This window comes from Ailuropoda melanoleuca, chromosome 1, assembly GCF_002007445.2.
Source record: "Ailuropoda melanoleuca isolate Jingjing chromosome 1, ASM200744v2, whole genome shotgun sequence".
Taxonomy (NCBI): Eukaryota; Metazoa; Chordata; class Mammalia; order Carnivora; family Ursidae; genus Ailuropoda; species Ailuropoda melanoleuca.
In genome coordinates this window covers 61,910,328-61,935,129 of record NC_048218.1, presented here as the reverse complement: position 1 = coordinate 61,935,129, position 24,802 = coordinate 61,910,328, and the positions used below count along the sequence as shown (strand labels likewise).

The following is a 24,802-nucleotide window of genomic DNA, read 5'->3' as shown; positions in this document are numbered from 1 at the left end:
GAGGGAGGGGCTGTGTGGTTTGTCCTGGCCACACCCTCTGAGGAGGTGGCTGACAAAAAGGGACAGCAGAGCAAGCTTCCTCAAATCATACATAACACCCTAACCATCCCCTGCATTGACTTAAATACTTCTGGTGAAGAACTTAAGATAGATCTTCTAGTGAGTAAAAGGAAGTTGGAAGGGGGATTGCCACCTCTGGTATATCACCCAAAGAAAAACTGAGCAACTTGCCATTATTTTGGATACAGCAAGAAAAGAACATCTCAGAACTGGGGCCTCATCCTTCGGTTTTTGTTTTGTTTTGTTTAACACAAGAAAAAAAAAGAAGAATTGTTCTTCAGCAAGTAAGTACACTTACTATTATCTGAATATGGGATAGCTTGGTAGGAATACCAACAACCCGACTGCCTTTTAAATAAACATACTATCACTCCTATCTCCAAGATGCATACTTATTTCTGAAGGAGGCTGCCTGGGTTCTCGGTGCCGTGGGAGGTTGAGGTTACCCAGCATGGCTGGTGAGTCATTAATAGAGTTACGGCTCATAAAATTCTGGTGAAGAATCCTGGTTAAAATGGAGTGCAGCTAATAAAACTGTCAAGTGTGGCTGGAAAATGAGCTCTGGGGTGATTCCCAAAGAGGGGTCCCAAACGTCTTCTGAGTAGCATTGGACTATGTCTGTGGTGGCAAGCTCAGAAGATCACACTGGAGCACAGCATTCATTTTCAGTATTTAATTTTGATAAATTTACTGCAAAAAAAATCAGCTTCCTCCCATGGTAATACATAATATAATTAAGTAATTTTTGTAGTACGTCTTTTCCCTTTTTACTAACAGAATTTTTGTTGATTCAGAACCTCTGCCACTTTAAGACATGTTCCCTGTGTAGGGTGTTTAAGAATGGAGATACTTTTTTATGTTAATGTATTGAGAAGGAAGTAGTGTCATAACTTTTAAGTCCTGCCATGGATAAAATATGACCTCACTGGTGCTCTGTGATGTGTTTTCAAGAGGATTTGAATTTTGGCCAACTGATATCGAGGGCCCTTATAGTTCTCTGTGCTTTTACCGAAGTCTTACTGTCCCCATTAAGCAGAACCATTCCATGGGAGAGCTGTGGCTCATTTTGGGAACATGTACAAGGCAAGATCACCTCCTCGGAGTTCCCCCAACCTTTGCTTTACCCTTGAGATTGTGTGGTTTAGACATTGCTCAGATTAAGGTTCCCAACTCATTTCAGGCAGGCAACTAGGGAGTTTTATGACCCATACTAGGCCAACCTTCCTTCCTCGGTGACTTTAATCTTTTTCCTTTTCAGGTTGTGAAAATAAATCCACAATTTTTTATATTCAGGAGTTTGGAGACCCAGGTACACCGTCCACAGTGTTTTTGCAAACATCACAGGAGAACCCTCTGTGTGAGGCAACTGAATTGTCTTCTGCTCCTGCCTGGTGCTTGCTGGGTGGGATCCAGGTCTCACTTGGTTTGAAATTGTTTTCGCTCTCTACCCTAAGCAGCAGAAGCCATGGGTCACCCAGCGAAGTGGAGACCACCACTACTCAAACACCCATATCTCAAGCTCTGTCAGCTCTTGATACTAGCTAGTCTTTTTTACTTCTGTTCAGGTAAGGAACTCCCAGGAACTTGACTGAGTTTGCTGCTTCAAGGTTTAGGAGGTGGGGTTTTCTGTGCTACTCCCTTCTGTCACCCAGCAAGCTGACACTCAAGGGCTGGATTTGGGGGGCTGTTGAGAAGAGTGGGGCTCATCCTGTTGAAGAATGGTTCTGACTTTATTTTTAAAGTCAAAACAAAAGATCTTCCTGCTGCACAGCATACCACCTGGTGTCCCCAAAGTAAAGAGAAGGCTTTGGCTTCAGCATGGTCTGCCAGTTTGCAAAGAGCCCAATGTCAAAGGCCCTTGTCTTTTTTTTTTTTTAAAGATTTTATTTATTTATTTGACAGAGATAGAGACAGCCAGCGAGAGAGGAACACAAGCAGGGGGAGTGAGAGGAAGAAGCAGGCTCACAGCAGAGGAGCCTGATGTGGGGCTCGATCCCATAACGCCGGGATCACGCCCTGAGTCAAAGGCCCTTGTCTTAAGAGCTGCTCACTTAAAGCATGTCTGCACTGCAGGCATCAACCAGAATGTCTAAGTGTGAGGGAGGGAGGAGGAGGGACAGGAGAGGAGTTTGGGCGCACGGATTACTCGCCTGCAGTGGTGGTAAGTGTGCATTTCTGTCCTGGGCTGGAAAATTTGCTATTTTACATGGTTGCTGAACCAAAAGAACTGCGACCTAAGTTTCACAATTTATGCATCAGATATTGTATATATTTTACAATTCTATGATACTTACAACAGTTATAATTGTCTTCTAGGAAGCTGGGGGAGCACTCCCTAATGAGTCTTCTGAGGAAGTCTAAAGAGTTTAAAAATGTTTATAAGGAAATACATACAGGCTTCCTAAAAATATGTGGGGGGGGGACGTGGGGGGAACCAGTGAAAAAGAGACAGAAAATAGAAAATTAAAACCAGGGTTTTAGCAATTATAATTGGTGTAATGGCCCTGGTATACCAGGGAAGTTAGAGGCAAGCAGAAGGAGATGATCTTTGAGCTAAAGAAAAATATTTAAGAAAGCACTTTATCCTACAGCTACGTTCAGATTTTACTGTTGCTGTACTGAGTCCACAAACAAATCCCTGAGCATCTTATGTGTGAACACCTATTATGTACTCACAAACTGAACCTGGGATTCCTGCCCTCTAAGAGATTTGAGTGTGTTAGTTGAAGACGGCAAAACTAATCCCCAAGCTAGTGAAGAGCAGACACATGCCTGGTTCTGATCGTAAGTGCCCGAGGCCTGGGCAAGGTGGGACCAGGGCGGGCTGGGGCCGCTGGGCAGACTTTATGGCGGAGGCCTGTGATGGCGGGAGAATTCTGGGTGGGGCCACAGGGGTAAGGATGAGTCTGGCACAAGTGTTCTTTCTTTTGTGTGCTCATCTATTAATTCAACAAATATTGAGCATCTCCTCTGTATAGGACACTTTTCTTGGTCCTGGGGACAAGTTGTGAGCAAGATTGACATGGCTTTTGCCTTCATGAAATTTACGGTCATTAGGAAGAATGTGAAAATCAAAGAATCCCTCAAATGAATGTACGAATGGCAAACACTGTCTTTCTCTGCCAGAGGGGAGAGTGGTTAAGAGTGAGCTGGGAGAAGGAGGAAGAGCAGCATGTGAAAGGAACAGAGGAGCAAGGAAGTGGAGACAGGGGTGTTGGGGCAGGTGGAGGCAGGGACCAGACTCCATGGTCAGGAGTCTGAATGTTATTTGGAGGGACTGGGAAGCCACAGAAGGGTTTTAAGGAGTGACGTGGTCTGTACCAATCACCTGGGGGCCTTGTCCAAAGCAGTTTCTAGCACAAGGGATTTTCAGGGCAGTGAAAAGACTCCATATGATACTAAGGGTGGACACGTGTCATTTTACATTTGTGAAAACCCATTGAATGTATAGTGTCAAGAATGATCCCTAAAGGAAACTGCAGACTTTGGGTGGTAATGAGATGTTAATGTAGGTTCGTGGACTGTCACAGATGTACCCTCTGGCTTAGTATGTTGATGGTAGGGGAGGCTGTGTGCGTGGAGGGGATGGAGTATATGGGAACTCTCTGTACTTTCCATTCATTTTGCTGTGAACCTAAAATGCTCTAAAATAAAGTCTGTATGTTTTTTGAAAAATACAGTTTCTGCTGAGGTGAGCTTGGGAGGGGCCTAAGATTCTGCGTTTCTAACAAGCACTCAGGTGGTGCCGATGCTGTTGGGTCACAGAACTTTGGTTTGGGTAGTAAAGCTCTGAAATGACATTTTAAAGAAGTGGTGTTGCTAACGCATAAAGAACGGCTTGTAGGGCTGCCAGTGATGGTGTAAAACCTGTCAGGAGGCTATGTCGGGGAGCTCTGATGAAGAGACTGGAGTGGGGTGGAGATTGGAGAGCGTGTGTGGTGTAGTATCGGGGAGCAGTTGGGAGCTGCGGATGGCCTGCGGGAGGCAAGGCTGGGTGAGATCACGGAGGCGTTGGCTTCAGGGAAAGGGATTTGCCACACACCCTCCACTCCCGGTCTGGGCCTGGAAGCTGTGCTACCACCCACTCCCCACCCCCATCCCCAGCCTGGCCATTACTGCCCCTGACAGGAGCCACTTTGTCCTGAAAAGGGAGGGGCTGGCTGAACTCCTCTCCACTTTGGGTTGGGTCTGTGGAGGCAAAAACACTGGACTCCTGGACTCCAGAACCTGGCAGTTATAAGGCAGAGGGTCTAACAGTGTCGCTCAGAGGCGCCAACGTAGGCAGCTTTTTCTTGGAAATGGGGTGTTTTCAGGGAAGCACAGCTCCAAGTGGTGCAGAGAGGCCTTTGGTAGGAGTAGGCCAAGGACCCAGGAAAGGTGTTGCCTGTAAGTCTATGGCATGAGGAAGACTGAACCAAAGGGAAAAGAAAGCCCTCAGAGTGCCACAGAGACTCTTCCTGTTGTCATGTGCTATCTGAACGCTGCTGGCCAAGGGCTCCTATGAGCCACGGTTCTTGCTGTGACAACCCTGATATTCAAAGTCCCTGAGCTTTTTAAAGATACAAGTACCATTTGGAGTTGCAAAGGATCAGATTTATACAGAGCCTATAGGCTGGGTCTCAAGAGGAGATAAAGTCAGGAACGATGCAAAAATCAAGGTGACATGTCTCAAATCTGTCAGCTGCTGGAGAGCAGATACATATCCTCCTTGTGTTCCCAGCACCAAGCCCAAGGCTGACACAAGCCCTAGGGTGCTGGTTCAACTCATGAAGAGCACTTACCAGTGTCCCAAAGGGTCGCTTCCATTGGAAGGATATACACAGACCATTAACAGTAAATCTTGAGATGGTGGGATTATAGATGACTTTTATGCTTTTCTGTATTTACCATTCTTTCTATAAATTTAACATGTGTCTCTTTTAGAGTCAGGGAACACCTTTATTTATTTATTTATAGTATTTTTTTAGAAAGATATTTATTTGAGAGAGAGAGAGAGAGTGTGTGCACGACAGAGAGCACATGCGGGGGAGGGGGGAGGGGTCAGAGGGAGAAGCAGACTCCCCGTTGAGCAGGGAGCCCGATGCGGGGAGATCCCAGGACCCTGAGATCATGACCTGAGCCAAGGCAGATGCTTAACCGACTGAGGCACCCAGGCGTCCCGAGAACACCTTTATTTAGAAAGCACACTTAAGTCCCAGTGAGATAGCGTACATCACAGCACATAGGGACTTAAGCTGTTCTGCCCAGCTTTGGATACTTGGCTCGGTCCAGACATCAGCCAGTTACCACGGTGGTTCTGGCCTGTCCTGGGTGCGATTCAACAAATCACATGCTATGAATGACAGGAATGGCCCCATTTAAAAATCTGTATAGCTTTTTACAATTAATTAAGCACTTTTACATTTGGGTACCATACAATCCCCATGATAATTATGTGAACTATTAGGGGAGAAAATATTATGCCCATTTTGCAGAAATTCCCAAGAAGCCAACTCGTTCAAGGTTATGATTCTAGTGTGCAGCAGATGGAGTCAGATCTCATCATCTAATGCTTAGCCATGCATTCAGCAAATATTTATTGAGCACCTACTATGGGCCAGTCCCTGTTCTAGATTCTGCAGATACAGCAATGAACTAAACAGAGAAAGCCCCTGCTCTCGTAGTCTCAAAAGTAAGTACGGCTTGAGACAAGCTTGAAGAGAATTAAGTCCAGGCAAGGGACTGAGGAGCAGCAGGGTGGATGGGAGGAGGGTGCTGGTGGGGGAGAGTCAGAGAAGGGCTCTCTAACAAAGGCGGACCAGAGCAGAAACCGGAGGGAAGCTAGGAGCTGGGCTGCGAGGATGTCTGGGGAAGGCGCCAGCACCTGGCATGTGCCGAGGACTGCAGAGGCTTCTCATGTGCGTCACCTCACAGAATCCTCGTGCCCGCTCGGTTAGGTAGGTGCTTTTCTGCCCATCTGTAAAACGGTGAATCAAGGTCAAAATCCAACTAGGTTTTAGGTGGTCATGCTCAGAATTCTGGGACCTGACTCTCCCCTCCAAAGCCGCTGAAGCAGACAAAACGACTTCAGAGACTTTTCATTTGTCTGCATGCAGCAGGCCCAAGTATGGAAGCTGGGTCCCGGTGGAATTTCCAAATTGCTCAGAAGATTTTTGGTTCCCCTTTTCAGTCTGGTTCTTCTTCAGCATGAGTGTGTGGTGAGAGGATTTCACATAGGAACATTAAGGATCCCATTGATGGTTACTGACCTTTAGAGGGACACCCACACTTCTCCTCAGATGGCTGGACAAAAACTCCTTAAGAGTCATCATTGAAAGTAGCTCGTTTTCAGTTCAGATTCCTCTTTTGCTAATGTCACCACATGTCAAACTCGGCTAGAAATCGTGGATTCTTTTCAGGTGGGAACAAACAGGTCATGGGGAAAGATCCTGTTTGGAATCCCAAATGAATGGGCTGCTTTCTGTCGTGGTATCTGTCTGGCCCACAGCAAGGCCAGAGTCCTGAGTACCTGACAAAACCCCTGAGTGCAATGGAAGGACAAGAGGGTAGAAGTTGGGAGCGAGAGTCGGGAAAGAGAGGAAAGGAAGGTCTTACAGAGACTTGCTATGTAATAGGGACTTTTCCATGTATATCATTTAATTGAATTTAATTTACAATCATCCTGGGAGGCAGGTATCATACCCTTTTTACAGATGAGGAAATGGATTTTTAGCAAGTGGCTGACCTGGGACTAGAATCCAAGTCAATAGGAATCCATAGTTCATGCTCCTTATACCCATCAGTTTGCTTCTGCTCTATCTTTTTAAAGAGAGCTCAGGTTATTTAGCTATTATATGTTCCCCTCAAGTATATATTTTCATTTCTTCCTCCTTTTCCAGATATGTTCCTTAAAGCTGGGGTTGGCATTGTTTAGCACAATTACCGAAAGGGGTGCCTTAGATCATTCTGAGTTATTTCACCCTGCTATGAAGATACCTGCTGTCACAAAACTCATTCTCTAATGCTGTGGGTGGCCCACATCCAGTCTGATGAAGGCCTGAAGAGTGGCTGTTGAGATGGAGAGGTGCTAGTGCTCCATGATCCTGCTGTCTGAGCAGAGAGAGGGACTGGAAACTCGATCCCTAGATAGGGACCGCTGCAGGGGAGGCTGTGTGGCTCTGGGAGATATGGGGCATGATAGCGTTGGGTGGGGGAGGCGGTGGCTAGTTGTGAAAGAGCATGGGCTTGGGGGATCTGCTTGTAGGTCAAGCCCAACATGGGAAGAATGACCCAAAAAATCAGAAAACACAGGCTGACAGGGGAGTTTGGTGCTACTGATAAATGCTTAGGTGCTAACAAAAAGATGGAGCTTGGATACTGAAATGTTGGTAATCCTGGAACACACTGATGGGGAAATGGGCAGAATGTTTTAAATGGGGACCCTCTTATAGAACAGCTGTTTCATGGATTGCAGATAGCTGAAAGAGACAAGGACCCTAAATGATCGCTGAAGAGTAATAGTCTGGAAGTGTAAACTACACCTTGTCTGGTGGGGATGAGGGGAGTCAATTCAGCCTGAAGTTATGAGGTCAATCCAGGCCTGGAAAGGAAAGGACTCTTTCTCAAAGCAAAAGAGCCTAAGAGTGGGGTCTGGCCGGGGTGTGGGCAGGGTTGGCCTACTTATCCTGTAACTGGGGCCTAACGTTGGGGAAACCAGGAAACAAGGAGAGCGGCTTGAAAGGTCTGCACCAGAAAGTGCAGAGCTGGGACAGCTTCCTCATCTATAAATAAGAACACCAAAATGATGGGGCGCCTGGGTGGCATAGCGGTTAAGTGTCTGCCTTCGGCTCAGGGCATGATCCCGGCGTTATGGGATCGAGCCCCACATCAGGCTCCTCTGCTATGAGCCTGCTTCTTCCTCTCCCACTCCCCCTGCTTGCGTTCCCCCTCTCGCTGGCTCTCTCTTATCTCTGTCAAATAAATAAATAAAATCTTAAAAAAAAAACACACACCAAAATGAATGAACATGGAAGTCCCTTCAAGATCTCACATTCTGATAACTTCCATATCCCCATTGGGCTGAGTACATTGCCTACCCATGGTTGGCATTCATAGGCTAGGTCTCCGAAAGTCCTCCTTCTTCTGGAACTAGTGGACCTTCTTCCTCACTGTCCACTGACATACGAATTGGGGAAAAAAATGTGGTATATACATACAATGGAAAATTATTATCATTATCTTATTATTCCTTAAAAAGGGAGGAGATTCTCACACATGCTAAAACATGGATGAACCTTGAGGACACTATGCTAAGTGAAATAAGCCATTCATAAGAAGAAAACACTCTGTGATTCCAGTTATATGTGGTATCTAAAGTAGTCAGACTCATAGAAACAGAACATTGAGTGGTGGTTACCAAGGGGCTGGGGGGATAAAGAAAGGAGAGTTGTGTAATGTAAACAGAGCTCCAGATTTGCAAGATGAAAAGTTCTGGAGATCTGTTTCATAACAATGTGAATATACATAACACTATTGAACTGTACACTTCAAAATGGTTAAGATGGTATATTTTACATTTTTTAACCACAATAAAAAAAGAGAGAGAAACACTGGGGACCAAAATTACCAAAATCAAACTGAACTCTCTGATCACGCACAGTCACTAGATACACACCCTGAGTTCTGTTATTGCCCACTCGGAATTCCTGTTTCTGCAGGAGGCAATATTTAATAGATAGAAATTCTTTTCTGTTTGCCTCTCCTTAGGCATCATCCAGGTGAACAAGACGGTGAAAGAAGTAGCAGTACTATCCTGTGATTACAACATTTCCACTGAAGAACTGATGGAAGTTCGAATCTATTGGCAAAAGGATGATGAGATGGTGTTGGCCATCATGTCTGGAAAAGAGCAAGTGTGGTCCAAGTATGAGAATCGCACCTTCACTGACTTCACCAAGAACCTCTCCATTGTGATCCTGGCCCTGCGCCTGTCAGACAATGGCAGATACACCTGTATCGTTCAAAAGACTGAAAAAGGGTCTTACAAAGTGAAACACATGACTTCGGTGATGTTATTGGTCAGAGGTCAGTGGGATTTTTCTGATTTACTATAAGCTGGCAGACTCTTGATGCACTTAAAGACATACTCCTATTGATTTAGTTGAAAATTTTACTGAAGAGGGATGTGTCTTCATTTAGGGTTAAGTAAGTCTGTAGTTTTACAATATTTACAATAAACCCTAATTGATTTCTCAAGACATCCTGAAAATATCTATTAGTGTGCATTTCTTGCATTTTGACAACTCGAATATATGACAGTCATCCTGGGGTGCTAGAATGACCTAAAGTGCCTTCTGAATCATAAGGGGACACACTTGATTTGATGTAGCTGAACTTGATCCAGTAATATATTCTTGTGAAAGTATATTGAAAGCTATAAGAACAATGCAGGCAGAAATAGTTTTCAAATAGTATTCAAATGCCTTACTATGGCTATTATACGATTTATATTTATTATTATGTTTGAATCTCTCATCTAATGTATATTCCTACAAAGTTAGACATTAGAGGACGGGATGCATTATTTATGTAACGGAAGAAAATTAAATTATAAATCAAAGCCATACTTATACATCTACTGTGAAGGCAAGCATTTCTTGGGTAGGAAGGAGCCTTGCATTTATCACAGGTGATAGTACTAGAGGATACTAATAGAGCCTGAGCCCCTTGCTGAGAAATGATAGTCCTTCACCTTCCTCCCATACTTGAAATTCAGCCACATTCTTTTTCTTCATGGACACTTGGGTCTTTAGTGGAAACCGAACCTATTACTTAATAAGAGATAATCATTCACCTTGGTAACAGATAATGTAAGTGGATCCTTGGTGAATTCTTCCACTATTCTTCCCTGCTCTGTTCTCCAGCTATGTTGAATCTTTCACTTTAGCATCCAAATCACACCTAAAGGTTTGAAGGTAAGCCAGTTACATGGGATTACCTTAAACCTCCCTCTGTGTTTTCCCTGCTCATGGAGAGAGCAATGATTATATGGTGGTGTGATTTTTGCCCACCTTCTCCAAAGTTCTGACCTGTACTGATTCCTAGAAATCCCACCATTATTGCTTCTCCTGCCAGTTTCAGCATTGTTCCCCCTACAAGATCTCTGTTAAAAGTGAAAATGTGTTATCTGGGGGACGTGGCACCACAAACACATTAACCTGTCCTAGTTAATGACATAAGATATAGTCAGTCCTCTGACAGAATGCCCGAAGGGAAGTAGATCCAGGACTGTGTACATTCTGATAGAAAGATAAAGAATAGACCCAAGAGGGAGAAGAGGCAGAGTTTCAGGAAAGGCAAGCCCTAGGAGCAGACCACAGCAGGAGAGCAGGGACAGCTCAAAAGGCAACACAAGAGTGCTGGGGACCTCAAAAGGGCCGGGAGGGGGCAGGGCACCCAAGTCATGTGAGTGAAGACAAAAAGGGAAACTTTTCATTTGACTCAAAATCAATCAATTCTGAGTTTTCCGTTTGCATCAGTTACAAGAGTGCTTCTCTTATGTTAAGGTTCCTATGAATCACTTGAGGATCTTGTTAAAATGCAGCTTCAGATTCAGTAGGTATGGGGTTGGATCTTCGATTCTGCACTAACAGATTACCAGGTGATGTCCATACTCTGGCTGCTGGGGACCACAGTTTGAGAAACTAGAAATTAAATAAATCACTTATTTGACTGGGATGACCCACTGTCCCATTTTGCCCAGGACTGAGAGGTTTCCTCAGATACCTGAGACTTTCCCAGGTTTGGCACTGAGCAAGTTCATTTCTCTACATTTACCCAAGACTGCAAAAATGATATAATATCAACATCACAGTATCTAAAAGCCTCCATTAACCAGCATTTGGGGAACTAGCTGTACTAGCTAACAGATAAACTAGGGTAATGGATGTTTACCTTTCTAACACATGTGTACCTCTTCCTTTCCTAATAAGATATTTTTACCCTACCCATTCAGAATGGTGAAAATGTGGGTTAATGCATTAAAACAAGATACAGAGGAGTAATTCTTTGATGCTTCACAGTCTTGCAAGGCCTTAGGTGCTATTACTTGAGATGGATCACCTCACTGAAGGGATAGGAGAGAGCTGAGGCTGTTCTAAGACTAGCCAGACCTTGCAAAGATGGTTTCTAACATACAGAAAATTTTCAATATTCTTGTGGTTAAGTATCTCTCAGAAAAGCAGAGCACAGAAATGAACATGAATCATAATTTAGGAGATGGGTTACTTGGATTTGTTATTGCAGGTTATAACACATAATATTGATGTAAGAAACAAAGGGAGTATTTGTTGTTGTTGTTTTTAAGATTTTATTTTGTCGGGGGCACCTGGGTGGCTCACTTGGTTAAGCGGCTGCCTTCGGCTTGGGTCATGATCTCAGGGTCCTGGGATCAAGTCCTTCATCGGGCTTCCTGATTAGTGGGGAGTCTGCTTCTCCCTCCATCCCCCACCCCAGCTCATGCTCTTTCTCACTATATTTCTCTCTCAAATAAATAAATAAAATCTTTTTTAAAAAATGATTTTATTTTGTGGGCCTTGAACTCACAACCCCGAGATCAGGAGTTGCAAACTCCCCCGCCTGAGCCAGCCAGGCGCCCTACAAAGGGAATATTCTTGATGTCAGCTACCATTGTAATGATTTGATCTTATGAGATAAATTGCAGGAGTAGGAAATGTCAACTAAAAATGGCTCAGGAAAATGTCAAACTTAATTTAGAGACAGGGTTGATGCAAAAAAGATGACTTCACCTCCTACCAAATGCAAGTTTTTCCTTTTCCTGGCAGTTATAATCACTTGTCATAACTTCCCCTTTCTCTTATTATTCACAGTGCTACAGGGTGGTTTTGGAAGTTTTCACTGGGCAGCTCGGTTTAAATGAGGGAACTCGTCTAAGAGAGTACAAGTTTAAGACCCACTTAAGTCCATCTGTTAACAGATTTGCTATGTGTCAGGCCATGTGCTTCATGATTTATATAAATGATGTCATTTAATTCTTAGAACCCTGGAAGGCCAGTATTATTATCCCCATCTTACAGATGGGCAAACTAAAATTGAAAGTGACGAAGTAATTGGCCCCAGGGCTAAAAGGCAAAACTGGTTTTAAAACCTGCTGTTGGATCTTGGCCAGCCTGTGCCTCAAAGGAAATCTTTATTATTTATGTATGTATGGTTCCCAAATGTTCTTGTAAAAAAACCCAACTTTCTAGAGAAGCAGAAGCCTCATGACTGGCTTCAGCTTTGCTTCATACATCTTGTATTAAAAGAAAATCCAAGTGGTACAATTTGTTTACACTATGATGCTTTCTAAATAAACTCTTAAAAACAAAACAAAACAACCCACTGTCGATGACCATTATGCTATACTACGTCTCTCTGTGGAACTCCGAACTGTGAAAAGAAATCTAACCGTATGGGGTGAAGTATGCGGGGCTTGGTTCCCCACACTCAGGCTGAGAAGTATACATTTCTGTAGGCCTAGGAAATAGGGAGAAAGTGGCCGAGGGAGATTTCTCCTGTGTTCTCTGCAGTCATTTCACTGTGCTTTGCTTTGTATATACTTTCGTATCTTGTTGGGGGTCAAATATACAAATGCAAGAGTGCCTCAAGTATGTTGGAGGAATGCTAGGAAGTCCCCTCTGTCCTTGTGGTGCATATCAGAACAGCAAGGGAGTCAGTAAAGTAGGGTGGTTGAGATTCCGGGCTCAATATTATACAATTTGGACAGAAGTTTATCTTATTAAAGACTACTTTTGAAAATTCAGTAAGGGAATGCTAAAGAAAATTTAGAGTAGCGTTATATCAAGTGTGGGAAATGGGGAGACAACAGAGGTGAGATCGTACAAGTAGATTTACAAAAGTTACAGTCAGTGTGCTTGCTCTCAAGTTGGATGGTGGGTTCACAGGTGTCTTTTATAGTATTAATTCATAAACAGATAAATAAGAGAGCCACTTCATATACCTCAAATATTAGAAAGAAAGGGAAGAAAAGAAAGGCAGGAAAGGAAAGGAAAAGAAAAGCAGGCAAGGGAAGAAAAGAGAAGGAAAGAGAAGGTTCCGGTATCAGAAAAACTTGAATTCACATTCCAGTTTTGCCACTTACTCATGATTTTTCTCGACCTCAATTTGATTATTTATAAAATGGAAATCGTATTGGGTTAAATCAAATGAAATTGCTGATATTTGACCTTTCTTGACATACGCCTGCCTCATAGGGTTGTTGTAAAGATGAAATGAGCTAGTGTGCAAGACCTCACAAACATTAAGAGCTCAGTAAATGTTGTCCATTATTTTTCTCTTCATCTCAGACAAATTCAAAATACTATGTCAGTATTTATTCACATAGATCTACTTCTTTCTGTAAGTGTCCTCCTACCTCCATCAAAAGTGCTGAAGAATTGGGCGCCTGGCTGGCTCAGTTGGAAGAGCATATGACTCCTGACCTCAGGGCCATGAGTCCGAGCCCCACACTGGGTGCAGAGATTACTCAAATAAATAAAAATCTTAAAAAAAAAAAGTAATGAAGAATTGATTTACCCAATTCAAACCAAAGTTGATCTTTGGATTATACATAACTATTGATGATTTATGGGAAGTTGCAAATTATATCTCATTTTATTATTCTTATTAAAGCTAGATAATTTATTTTAAAAAAAACCTCACACTCCCCACTACCCCAATACATAATGATATGTACTTATATCTTCGTTCTTTCTTCAGCCGACTTCCCTGTCCCTAGTATAACTGACCTTGGAAATCCATCCCGTAACATCAAAAGGATAATGTGTTCAACCTCTGGAGGTTTTCCAAAGCCTCACCTCTCCTGGTTGGAAAATAAAGAAGAATTAAATGCCATCAACACAACAGTTTCCCAAGATCCTGAAACTGAGCTCTACGCTATAAGCAGTGAACTGGATTTCAATATAACAAACAACCATAGCTTCGTGTGTCTTGTCAAGTATGGAGACTTAACAGTATCACAGATCTTCGACTGGCAAAAATGTAAGTAACATTGTTCTGGGGAGTTTCTTCTGTGTAAAATCTAAAAACAAAGTAACTCAGCCAGATCCATTTTAGAATTGTGTATATTGAAATTGATAGTATTCCTTATATTTTTAAACCCACAAGTGATAATGAAGTGATATTGTAACTTGGTAAGGTCGCTGTACAAGGTGTGAGCATAATGTTACTAGACTAATTTTATTTTCTTTAATAAACTTTCTAAAATTGAGGCATCCAATAAGTGCTCTCCAGCAAGTAGTCCTCTTAGGAAGTTATTGTAATAATATTGTTGATATTGAAAGCACTAAGATTTGTCCTTCTTTGGACTTGCCCTTGGGGCTTTGGTACTTTCTTTTTTGGGCACCTCCTTCCCATTGTCCCATGGCATCAAATCATTGCCTTCTGTGGGTGAATGTGCCTTTTAAGAACTACTGGTTCATTCACAATGAAGTCTGGTAAAGAAGGTAAATGACAAACTAGTTGAGGATAATGCCTGAAAATAGAGGTCATTTTTGCCCAGATACCATGACCTTCAAATACTTTACCCTTCAGCTGGTAAACTTACAGAATTTTATGTCCCTAAGAGGTGAAATCATTTGAAAATGTAAAATGGAATAAATTGGGTTTATATAAATTTATGCATGTTAAACCCGTAATGGGTTTTTACAGAACTCAGATACTTAGAATAAGTGTCCAACTTGTATGGCTGATTGTATGGAAGACCACCAGGTCTCTCCTCCACCCCCCAGGCCCACTCTTAACAATGCATTTTATGGCTGCATAGTAATAAACAATACACTGAATTTGATATGTAGTGGCACATGGATATATAGTATAATATAGAATGTATAGCATGTCTTCCTCTTATCTTTGCTTGTGGTAGAAGAGATATTTTAGATGGTCTAGTAGCTCATTCTAGTGAATGATTTACTCTAGATCTTTCCATCTTGAAGTGGACTCACTCATTATTTTCTTCAATAGGTAATGAGATAAAATTTCCTGGGAATATTAGTTCAAATGCAAACAAAATTTTGACATGTTTATTAACAGTCCAAATTCATTACTTTCAGTCATCTTTTATGTGTTCTAAAAATTTTATAAAAATGAGGTTTGAATCATATGGTTTATTAATTCAGCATTACTTTTCACTTTATTAATATATCATTATTTAATCAATTTTAGATTATTGTGACTAAGGTAGGGATTAGCACGCAAAACAGTAATAGCAGCTTCAATCATCTTATTTCGGATATTATATTTGGAATATGAGTGTATATGATATTTTAGGACAGGAATTGGCAAATATTTTCAGAAAAGGGCCAGATAGTAAATATTTTAGTCTTTGAAGATCATATGATCATTGGCAACAACTCAGTTTTGCTCTTATAGCATGGAAGCTGCCATAAACAAGACATAAATGAAGGATATGGCTGTGTTCCAGCAAAATTTTATTTTAAAGAGAATGCAGTAGGCCAGATTTGGCCTGTGTACTATAGTTTGCTAACTTACAGGAAACAAAATGTAGCCCATTCAAATAAAAGGAGGGAGCTCTTATTTAAAGCTGATTTAGACTGTTCAGCTTTAATCTTTTCCCTGATATGCCTTCTCTCAATTCTTCCCTCATGCTAAGGATGAACAGTATCCCTTTTCAGTCTAATGAAAAATACTAGCTCTTTGCCATACATTTACAACAATTAGTGGAAAGATGATGACGTGTACAGGTTTATTAATTTCTTTGTTCATTCAATCTTTATTAAAGTAGTGATCGGACACCAAGCATCATTCTAAGTACTAGTGCTGTCTTGATGTTCGGAGAGCTTTAGTATATAAATACTTCAAATCTATTAATTGAATAGCAGGCATTTTTTTTTTCATTTTTCTAGGGGTGAGGAGGGGCAGAGGGAGAAAAAAGAGAGAGAATCTAAGGCAGCCTCCACACCCAGCACAGAGCCCGACACAGGGCTTGATCTCAGATCGCATGACCCTGAGATCATGACCTGAGCCGAAATCAAGACTCAGATGCTTAACTCACTGAGCCACCCAGACACCCTTGAACTGCAGGCATCATTTATTTATTTATTTATTTATTTAATTTTTTTAAAGATTTTATTTATTTATTCATTCGACAGAGATAGAGACAGCCAGCGAGAGAGGGAACACAAGCAGGGGGAGTGGGAGAGGAAGAAGCAGGCTCATAGTGGAAGAGCCTGATGTGGGGCTCAATCCCACAACGCCAGGATTACGCCCTGAGCCGAAGGCAGACGCTTAACCGCTGTGCCACCCAGGCGCCCCTGCAGGCATCATTTAGAGTCTAAAGCAAATAATGCATTTGTGGGTGGTCAAGGGCTGATGTATAAACAAACAAAAATTAAGTGTACAGTTCATAAAAATGTTACAAGTTAATGTGAGCAAAGCTTTACATATTTAATATTTTTATAATTTATTTTATGTAAAAATATTTATGTAAAGCTTTATATAAATACATTTATGTAAAAATATTTATATAGAGGCGTCTGGGTGGCTCAGTCAGTTAAGCGTTCAACTCTTGATTTCAGCTCAGGTCATGATCTCAGGGTCGAGAGATTCAGCCCCATATCGGGCTCCATGCTGCATGTGGAGTCTGCTTAAGATTCTCTCTCCCTCTAGCTCTGCCCCTCCCCCTGCTCACGCTCTCTCTCTCTCTCTCCCTCTCTCTCTAAAATAAATCAATAAAATCTTTTAAAAATATCTTTATCTAAAGCTTTATGTAAATACCCCCTCTAAAAAAAACCCCCAAATTTATCAATTAAACAGATTGGATCCATGATTCTTTTAGTCTGGGCCTGCGAAATTGGTTAACCCTTGATATACTGGAAGGCACATATGTGTGTGGAAGGAGGTAAATCAGGGAGTCCCACTCATGGTGTATCTAACAAGCTGTATGTGCCGATGCCCACACTTGACTCTGTAATTAGGATTCTGAGTGTGCTCTGTGGTGCATTACTAGGCTCCTACTTGGCATCACGACAGAGCGAGCGTGCTGCTACCAGTTCCTCCTTCTTTTTCTCAAATGTACATCCTCTTTCTAGGCTGAGTGAGGCTTGAAGATGGGTGAGGAGTGGCCTCTGAGAGGAAGTCAGCAGTGAGTCAGAACCTGTGGAACTTTTAGATTCCCAGGATAATAGCAAGAGCCTCCCTGTCATTCTGGTCTGTAGAGGCCAATTCTGGTAATCACTCATCTTCATGCAATCCGGTGTTTTAGAAGAAAAGGGAAAAAAAACCCCACCAACTTTCCAGTCTTTAAGTAGTAGATGCACCGAAGTCGAATGTGCATTTTAGAATGATCACTGTGGCAGAATGTGTAGGAATTATTAGAGCCTAGGAAACCAGAGGCAAAAGGACAAGTAGGTGGGAGAGAAGAAAAACCCAAACTAAGGGCAGTTGCTGCGTGGGATTTTGGGAAAAGGAACCAACTGCAGAGGTATCCGGAATACAGAATAGAAAGTCCATGGGAACCTACTGGGAAGTGAGCACAAAAAGAAGGCTTCACTCTTGTTTGGGTAACTGTGGTGTTGCTATTCACCGAAGTGGGAGAATATGGTTGGAAGATGTGCTTTGGAATGATAATAGGGAGTCTGGTCTAAATCAGGTGGAAATGCTGGCATCCAGCCATGTAGTTGGCAGCTGGAAAGTCAAATCTGGAGTTCAGGAACACAGGAGGACGATAGGTGTTGGTGAGGATGCAGAGAAAGGGGAACCCTCTTCTCTTGAACTATTGGTGGGAACGCAAACTGGTGCAGCCACTCTGGAGAACAGTATGGAGGGTCCTCAAAAAGCTAAAAATAGAGCTACCCTATGATCTAGCAATTGCACTGCTAGGTATTTACCCAAAGGGTACAAAAATACACATTCTAAGGAGTACGTGCATCCTGATGTTTATAGTAACATTATCAACAATAGCAAAACTATGGAAACAGCCTAAATGCCCATCTGTTGATATGTGAATAAAGATGTGGTGTGTATATATGGTGGAATACTACTCAGCCATCAAAAAGAATGAAATCTTGCCATTTGCAACGACGTGGATGGAACTAGAATATATTATGCTAAGTGAAATAAGTCCGAGAAAGACAAATACCATATGATTTCACTCAATGTGGAATTTAAGGAACAAAATGGATGAACATATGGGAGGGGGGGAAAAGAGAGAGAGAAGAAAACAAATCATGAGAGACCTAACTGTAGAGAACAAACTGAGGTTTGATGGAGGGATGTGGGTGGGGGATGGGCTAGAAGGGTGGTGGGTATTAAGGAGGGGGTTTGTTATGATGAGCCCTGGGTGTTATATGTAAATGATGAACCGCTGAACTCTACTCCTGAAACCAATGTTGAACTGTATGTCAACTAACTAGAATTTAAAAATAAACAAACAAATAACCCAGTAGTTTCTTTGTGACAATGACTATGCAGTATTTAAAATAAATCAATCTGTAATTAAAATTTGCATTTTAAATAAAATGTATGTGCTGTAAGGACAAAAAATGAGATCAGAAATATGATACACAAATTTAGAAATCAGATGGTATTTTAAACCTTGGGTGTGGATGAGAGAAAGGGAAAAGGCATGACACATCTAGAGAGAGAAAAATAAGGTATATCTGATGTCAACTAATTATTAGTAATACATAGAAATATCAGCTATAAAAATGAGATATAAAGACTTTTTATTTTTTTAAAGATTTATTTCTTATTTTTATTTTAGAAAGAGAGAGTGTGTGTCTGAGCAGCGGGAGGGGCAGAGGGAGAGGGAGAGAGAATCCTCAAGCAGACTCCCCACTGAGCACAGAGCCCCACGTGGGGCCCAACCCCAGGACCCCGAGATCGTGACCTGAGCCAAAACCAAGAGCCAGCTGCTTAACTGACGGAGCCACCCAGGCACCCCAAGACAAGAATACTTTTAAAGTATTTCCTTAGAATCTTTTTTATGCCAACTTAATTCAGTAAATACAAAAGTTCAAAATTTCTTTTTCACATTTGATATCTGACATCTGGATATTAGCTGCCCACAAATACGTGTCTGATCAGAGAGTTATGCAAGAAAAATGCTAGCAGCTGTTTAGTGGAGAGCTGAACAGAGAAAGAAGTGAAGGGATGCCTGGGTGACTCAGTCTGTTAAGCGTCTGCCTTCGGCTCAGGTCATGATCCCAGCGTTCTGGGATCCAGCGCCACATCGGGCTCCCTGCTCAGCTGGAAGCCTGCATCTCCCTCTCCCACTCCCCCTGCTGGTGTTCCCTCTCTCACTGCCTCTCTCTCTGTCAAATAAATAAATAAAATATTTTTAAAAAAGAAGTGAAAAATACTCTCTATAGTTATGTAGACATAAGAAGTATAGAATCCTGCAGTTGCAAACACATTAGAGCTGATGCTATTCTTTTCCCTTCACAGTTGAGCCACCCCCTCTTGATAATCTGCTCCAGCTCTGGGTCATCCTAATCCTAGTAATAATTGGGATTGTTGCGATCACTGCCTTTACAGGAAGCTGCATAGCCCACAGTAAGTTCTATCGTACAGTCATTCTGACCTCAATTCCTGGAAGCCCAAACTCTATCGGTATATGTCAGCATCTCTCCAAGGTTTTAGCCTAGGTTATAGTCTCTTCTCTTTTTATGGAAATTTGAGTGTTTTCTTTACCTGTCTCACCAAGTTCTATTCATTCATTGGACAGACATTTCTTGGACACCTCCCGTGTGTCCAGTTTTCTACTAGGTACTGGAATTACAAACATGAGGAGTCACTGCCCTCAAGACACATTCTAGTTTAGTCCATTTATTTTTTTCCCCTAACTTTATATTTTCTTGGCAATGCTGAGGCTTGCTAACTAATTTGGAAACATTTCTGATGGAAAGTGATATTCTAATCTTTGATTTTCAAGTGGAAGAAAGTCAGAATGACAAGATTTGGAGTCAAGAATCACTTTCTTGCAGGAGGGTAAGATGCACTAATGACATTGAGAAATTAAATGGCCACAAGTGATTTTACCAATTCTCAATTCCTTTGAATACGTTTTTGGTTGAAAGATAAGGAGTGGTTGAGGAAAGAAGAGATATCTAGGATGTTTTTCCCTGTGAGTTTAAATTTTGGGCCTTATACATATGCTACCCTCCATCTTTGTAATTAAATGAAGAGGAAATGCTAGGCCAGAGCTGAGGTCATAGTCACCATGAAGGAGCACCAACCTTTCTTGGAGTAGAAATCATGTACATTGAGCAAAGAAAATTGGAAGACTAACGTCTGGTGATTTTCCCAAACTTCAGCACAAAAACTGTCAAAGCACAGGGATGTCACTAAGACTCTTTGCAACCAACAACTCAACGCACACGTAGGGTTAAGAGGTCTGGTGGGCTCAAGGATGTTTTTTATACAGACTGCCCAGCCTTACCCCTCTAGTTCAGGATTTCTTATTCTTCACACTACTGACGTTTGGAGCCAGATACTTCTTTGTTTTAGGGTTCATTCAGTGCTCTGTACTGTATTTAGCAGTACCTCTAGGCTCTACTCACTATATGCCAGTAGCACCCCTCCCCAGTTGTGACAACCAAAAATGTCCCTATTACATTACGAATGTCCCAGGGCAGGGTGGGGGGAGGGAACCTGGGGTTAGAAATCTCCCTAGTTTCAGAACCACTGATCTAGTTCTGAGCCAGTGAAGGCTTCCTGAAACATACAGGCACGATTTAGGGGAAACACATCTATCTAAATCTTTATTGTTTGTGCTTGTCTTCAAGGGCTCGCTACAAGACGGAGACAGGGAAAGAGGAATGAGGAGGGCATGGACATGGAAAAGATCTCCCCTATCCTCACAGGCCCTGCCCAAGCATCCGTATGAGCAGAACACCTGGAGGTAGCTCCTCTAGCTCTTCTCTACCAGGGTGGAGTATACGAGATATATGGATCACAGGCCACAGTGTTTTCTCTGCCAGGGTGGAGTATACGAGATACATGGATCACAGGCCACAGTGTTTTCTCTGCCAGGGTGGAGTACGAGATATATGGATCACAGGCCACAGTGTTTTCTTCCTCTCAGTACCAGATTTAAACTCTTTTACCTTCTACCTCACCTTCTCAAAAATCTAATTCAGGTTACTCTAAACAGATGTTTGCCATCTCTCCTTTCTCCCCACATATGACTTGCTTATTGTTACCCCTTTCTTTGTTGTGCCGTCTGCCATGTTGAAATGTCCCCCTCTTGTCAGTCAACTCAGTGTCTTTCGTTATATGTAAAATACCTTAAGTTCATCTTGAAGTAATATTCCTGGCCTAGCTGCTTATTCTGATCATTCCTTTTGCCTGTATCCCTCACTACCGATGGACACAGGTTAGGGTCACTTACTGGTCATTCTGCACCACCTCAGTAACATCCTCCTCATTGGTCTCTCTGCCTCTTACAGAGTCATCCTACTAACCCAGTTAACAGAGCCAAATTTTATTAAAAAAATCACTTCTCCATGTCATTTTCCCACTCAAAAACTCCGAAGAGACCCCCCCCAATGCCTATAGGAAAAGTTTCAAGACTTTTAACTTTCCACACTTCAATTGATCTCCTCAGTATAAACATTCTCGGTTCTTTGAACTGTTCTATACATAGTAGTTTCCAGAAGCTTCATGTGAACACATTAGATGTCAACAAACAGAGTCGAAGACTTTAGATATGGTCTAATTCTACATACAATGGGATAATTACTGTCTGGGATCTGGAACGTTCTTTCTGTTAAGAAAGCCTAACACAGCAGCAGCTTTTTAAGTCACACTATTAACGTACATCAATTTTGTGTTATCCTAAACTACCCAGGCTTTTTCATGTAAGAGAAACATTAGAATCCAAGAGACTAATACCAGGTCCAGGGTGGTTTATAGCGTTCATAAACAGTTCCTTTTTGACTTAAGAAGTTAGGGTGAAAAAGCATTAAGAAATGAGAGTCTACAGAGTTACCTTTAAAAAGTAAAAGGAAATGAAATATAACACCTGAGACTTAACTATAGTACGTTATGTTTTACGAAAGCAGTATTTTATTATTTCATTGAGTCTTATAAAAATCTCCATGAGCAAGATCTTTATCTCCATTTTATAGAAGAGAAACCCGAGGCTCCTTCCCGAGGTTGTGGTTTGCCTAAGGTCAGGAAGGCAAGGAGCAAAGCCAGGTCTCAAACTGGGTATTAAGCTCAGGCTCCTTTCACATCATAGCGGCCTACGCACATTTGCCCGCAGCAGTCTTTGTTTCCTGTTTTCGACTTCTTCAGGATGCCCTTTCCAGGATGTCCCCCTCAGTTCTGTGATTACCTAGAACTTCCCTGACTTTCCTTGTTAACAGTCTTCTGCTCAGTTGGCCGATACGTCATATTGAAGCCATGGGTGCGGTCTCCTATGTGGCCATCTTGTCCAGTTGAAGCGACTCTGCCTTGAACTGCTGGAGCAGTGCTCTCTCTAGCACATCGCATTCCATCCTGGGTTTATTTTCATGTGCCTGTCTTATATTCTTTACTAAATTGTAGGCTTATTGAGAACAACCATCCCTGATGTATCTGTTTGCCTCATAGGTATATTACCTTGATCGCTAACATTTGGTTGTTTGATGATGGCTGGTGCTTACAATTTGCCTGATAGTTCATGTAATAAAAATTGTCAGACTTGTCCTAAATTCTCCCGTAATTTAGACTTCCCTTTATATTCTTTGGCCATCAAGATTAATATCTATAAATTAATATCTACACCTCAACTTGGGAGCACCTTTGTGATGAAAAATATAAAATTTTAAAATGCTTTCCTCCTTTGAGAATTTAGGGTTTGAAGTATTCGTTTATTTTTTTGTTTCCTCAGGTCCCACCTCCATCTTAGATTGACCTCTTTGAATTTCCTCAGATGCCAGGATTATCCCACCTTGCACTTCAAACATCTGTTCTCTAGGAGCCTTTTCATTTCAGTGGCCCTGAAAAAAGTGACCAGAGGAATATGGTGGGGACATAAGTAGCTCTGGTAACCTTAGTCAAAGAATTTAGAAACGAAGATTTGTTCAGGTCTAGAAGAAACATTCAAAAACACTTGACTCGCTACTGACAAGGACATCAAGGCCCAGGGGGTGACATGAATTATCGATAAAGGCCTGAGCCAGAACCCAGATTTCCTGTCTCTGGTGCTCTTTTCCATCATTAGTCTGACTCTGTGCTATATATATATATATATACATACACCAGTCAAAATGGCTCTGGAAAATGAATTTGTCCAATGTCAGGTCAACTTGTGAGACTTGATCTGATCCAACACTGGAGGATTTTGTTGTTGTAAAAAGCAATTTGATGTTAATGCGTGGGTAGTATGCCGGTATGTAAACCAATGTGAGGCTGATGGAAACGTTACTGGTGTTAGCCAGCATTTCATTCCTCATTGTGCTCTCCTCTGTTGCACTCCCACTTCTCCATCAGGTTCTGGAGAAAGTAGATCTATCCAAAACTAATATCCTCTAACATGTAAGATGAATGACTTACACACCTCAAAGCAATAGTCAGGTTGGAGAGGGATAGGTTGGTTTAAAGAGTCACATCCTACTGGTTCATATTGGACTGATAATCTCCTTAAATGGCTTTATGCTAGTTTAGCCTCATTTATAAAATATGAGAAAGTTCTCATTTAAAATGAGATAGGTTTTTATGGTGTATTACTGAACAGTAAGCTGTCTTTAGAAATCGATGGAGGTAATGAAAATAGCATTCCATAGGGCTTCCTTAGATCCCTAAAGTGGCTTTTCCTCCTTGGTATTTCTGATCCTTCTGGTATCAGCAGAGAATTGAAAAGAAAGAAGTGGCCAACTGCTGTTCCTGTGTTACCTGCTCATGACTCCTCTTTCTCTGAAGTTGTCTTCTACAACTCAATGGACCAGGAGGTGGACCTGACTTACGGGGGAGCAATCAGACATTCTCATTTGGAAATTTGATGCTGGACAGCAAGTTGACCAAGTTTCTCACAAGTGGCGGGCTGTGTTTAAAACATTTAATTTTGGTAGCTATAAAGGGACCACATTATGCTGCATAGTCTAAGGAGCAGAAGTACACTTTTAAGTGGTTGCTCTCAGAACAAAATCACTGAAGGAAAAAAAAAGTAGGAGACTGTCAAGAACTTAAAGCAACAAAACAAACAAAAAAAATGGGAATTGCTGCATTTAGTTAAGATTAATAATCCTTAGATATGATCAAAAGGAGACCTCAAGAAGTAGTCACAAAACAGAACACGCCTAAGAGACAGCTTATTTATACTTAAATTATATTACATTACTTATTACATTTGATAAATGTGTTAGTACTGTTTTTTCAAAGAGTTGTATTTTTATTCTGATATTTTTGTGATATGAATAAAATTATTTTTAAAACCAACCATCTAGTTTTATAATTTCTAGTTGGAGAATTTAATCTACCCATGGATGTGAATTGAACAATAAACAGATTGACAATTTGTCAGCAATTTGTGAACGGCATAATTAACATAATTAAGAAAAATAGGCTTTATGGAGTGTGGTGATAGCATGTAAAAATCATGTTGATAACATACTTGTGCAGAGGTTCTTCTATCCTTATAATTTCTGTATCTGCTGTTCTCTCTCTCATCCCCTGTGCTCCAGGGCATCATTTCACTTAATACCCATTCTGAGGTAGATACTATTTCATTTGACAGAGGGGA

General features: G+C 41.7%; 1 protein-coding gene across 2 annotated transcripts; it reads left to right on the top strand.

Annotated features, from left to right (window-relative positions):
- Window positions 1–38: 38 nt before the first annotated feature.
- Window positions 39–24,498, top strand: CD80 (CD80 molecule). Of its 2 annotated transcripts, XM_011219756.3 has the most exons (7): window positions 41–344; window positions 1,319–1,625; window positions 8,806–9,123; window positions 13,816–14,097; window positions 19,522–19,629; window positions 20,862–20,977; window positions 22,952–24,498. In XM_011219756.3, exons 2-6 carry the CDS (start codon window positions 1,526–1,528, stop codon window positions 20,960–20,962), a joined length of 909 nt encoding a protein of 302 aa, XP_011218058.1. In that variant the 5' UTR covers window positions 41–344; window positions 1,319–1,525; the 3' UTR covers window positions 20,963–20,977; window positions 22,952–24,498. The 2 variants fall into 2 exon arrangements, with proteins under 2 accessions (XP_019650873.1, XP_011218058.1); XM_019795314.2 differs by lacking the exon at window positions 20,862–20,977 and having other exon boundaries at window positions 39–344.
- The last annotated feature ends 304 nt before the right edge of the window (window positions 24,499–24,802 follow it).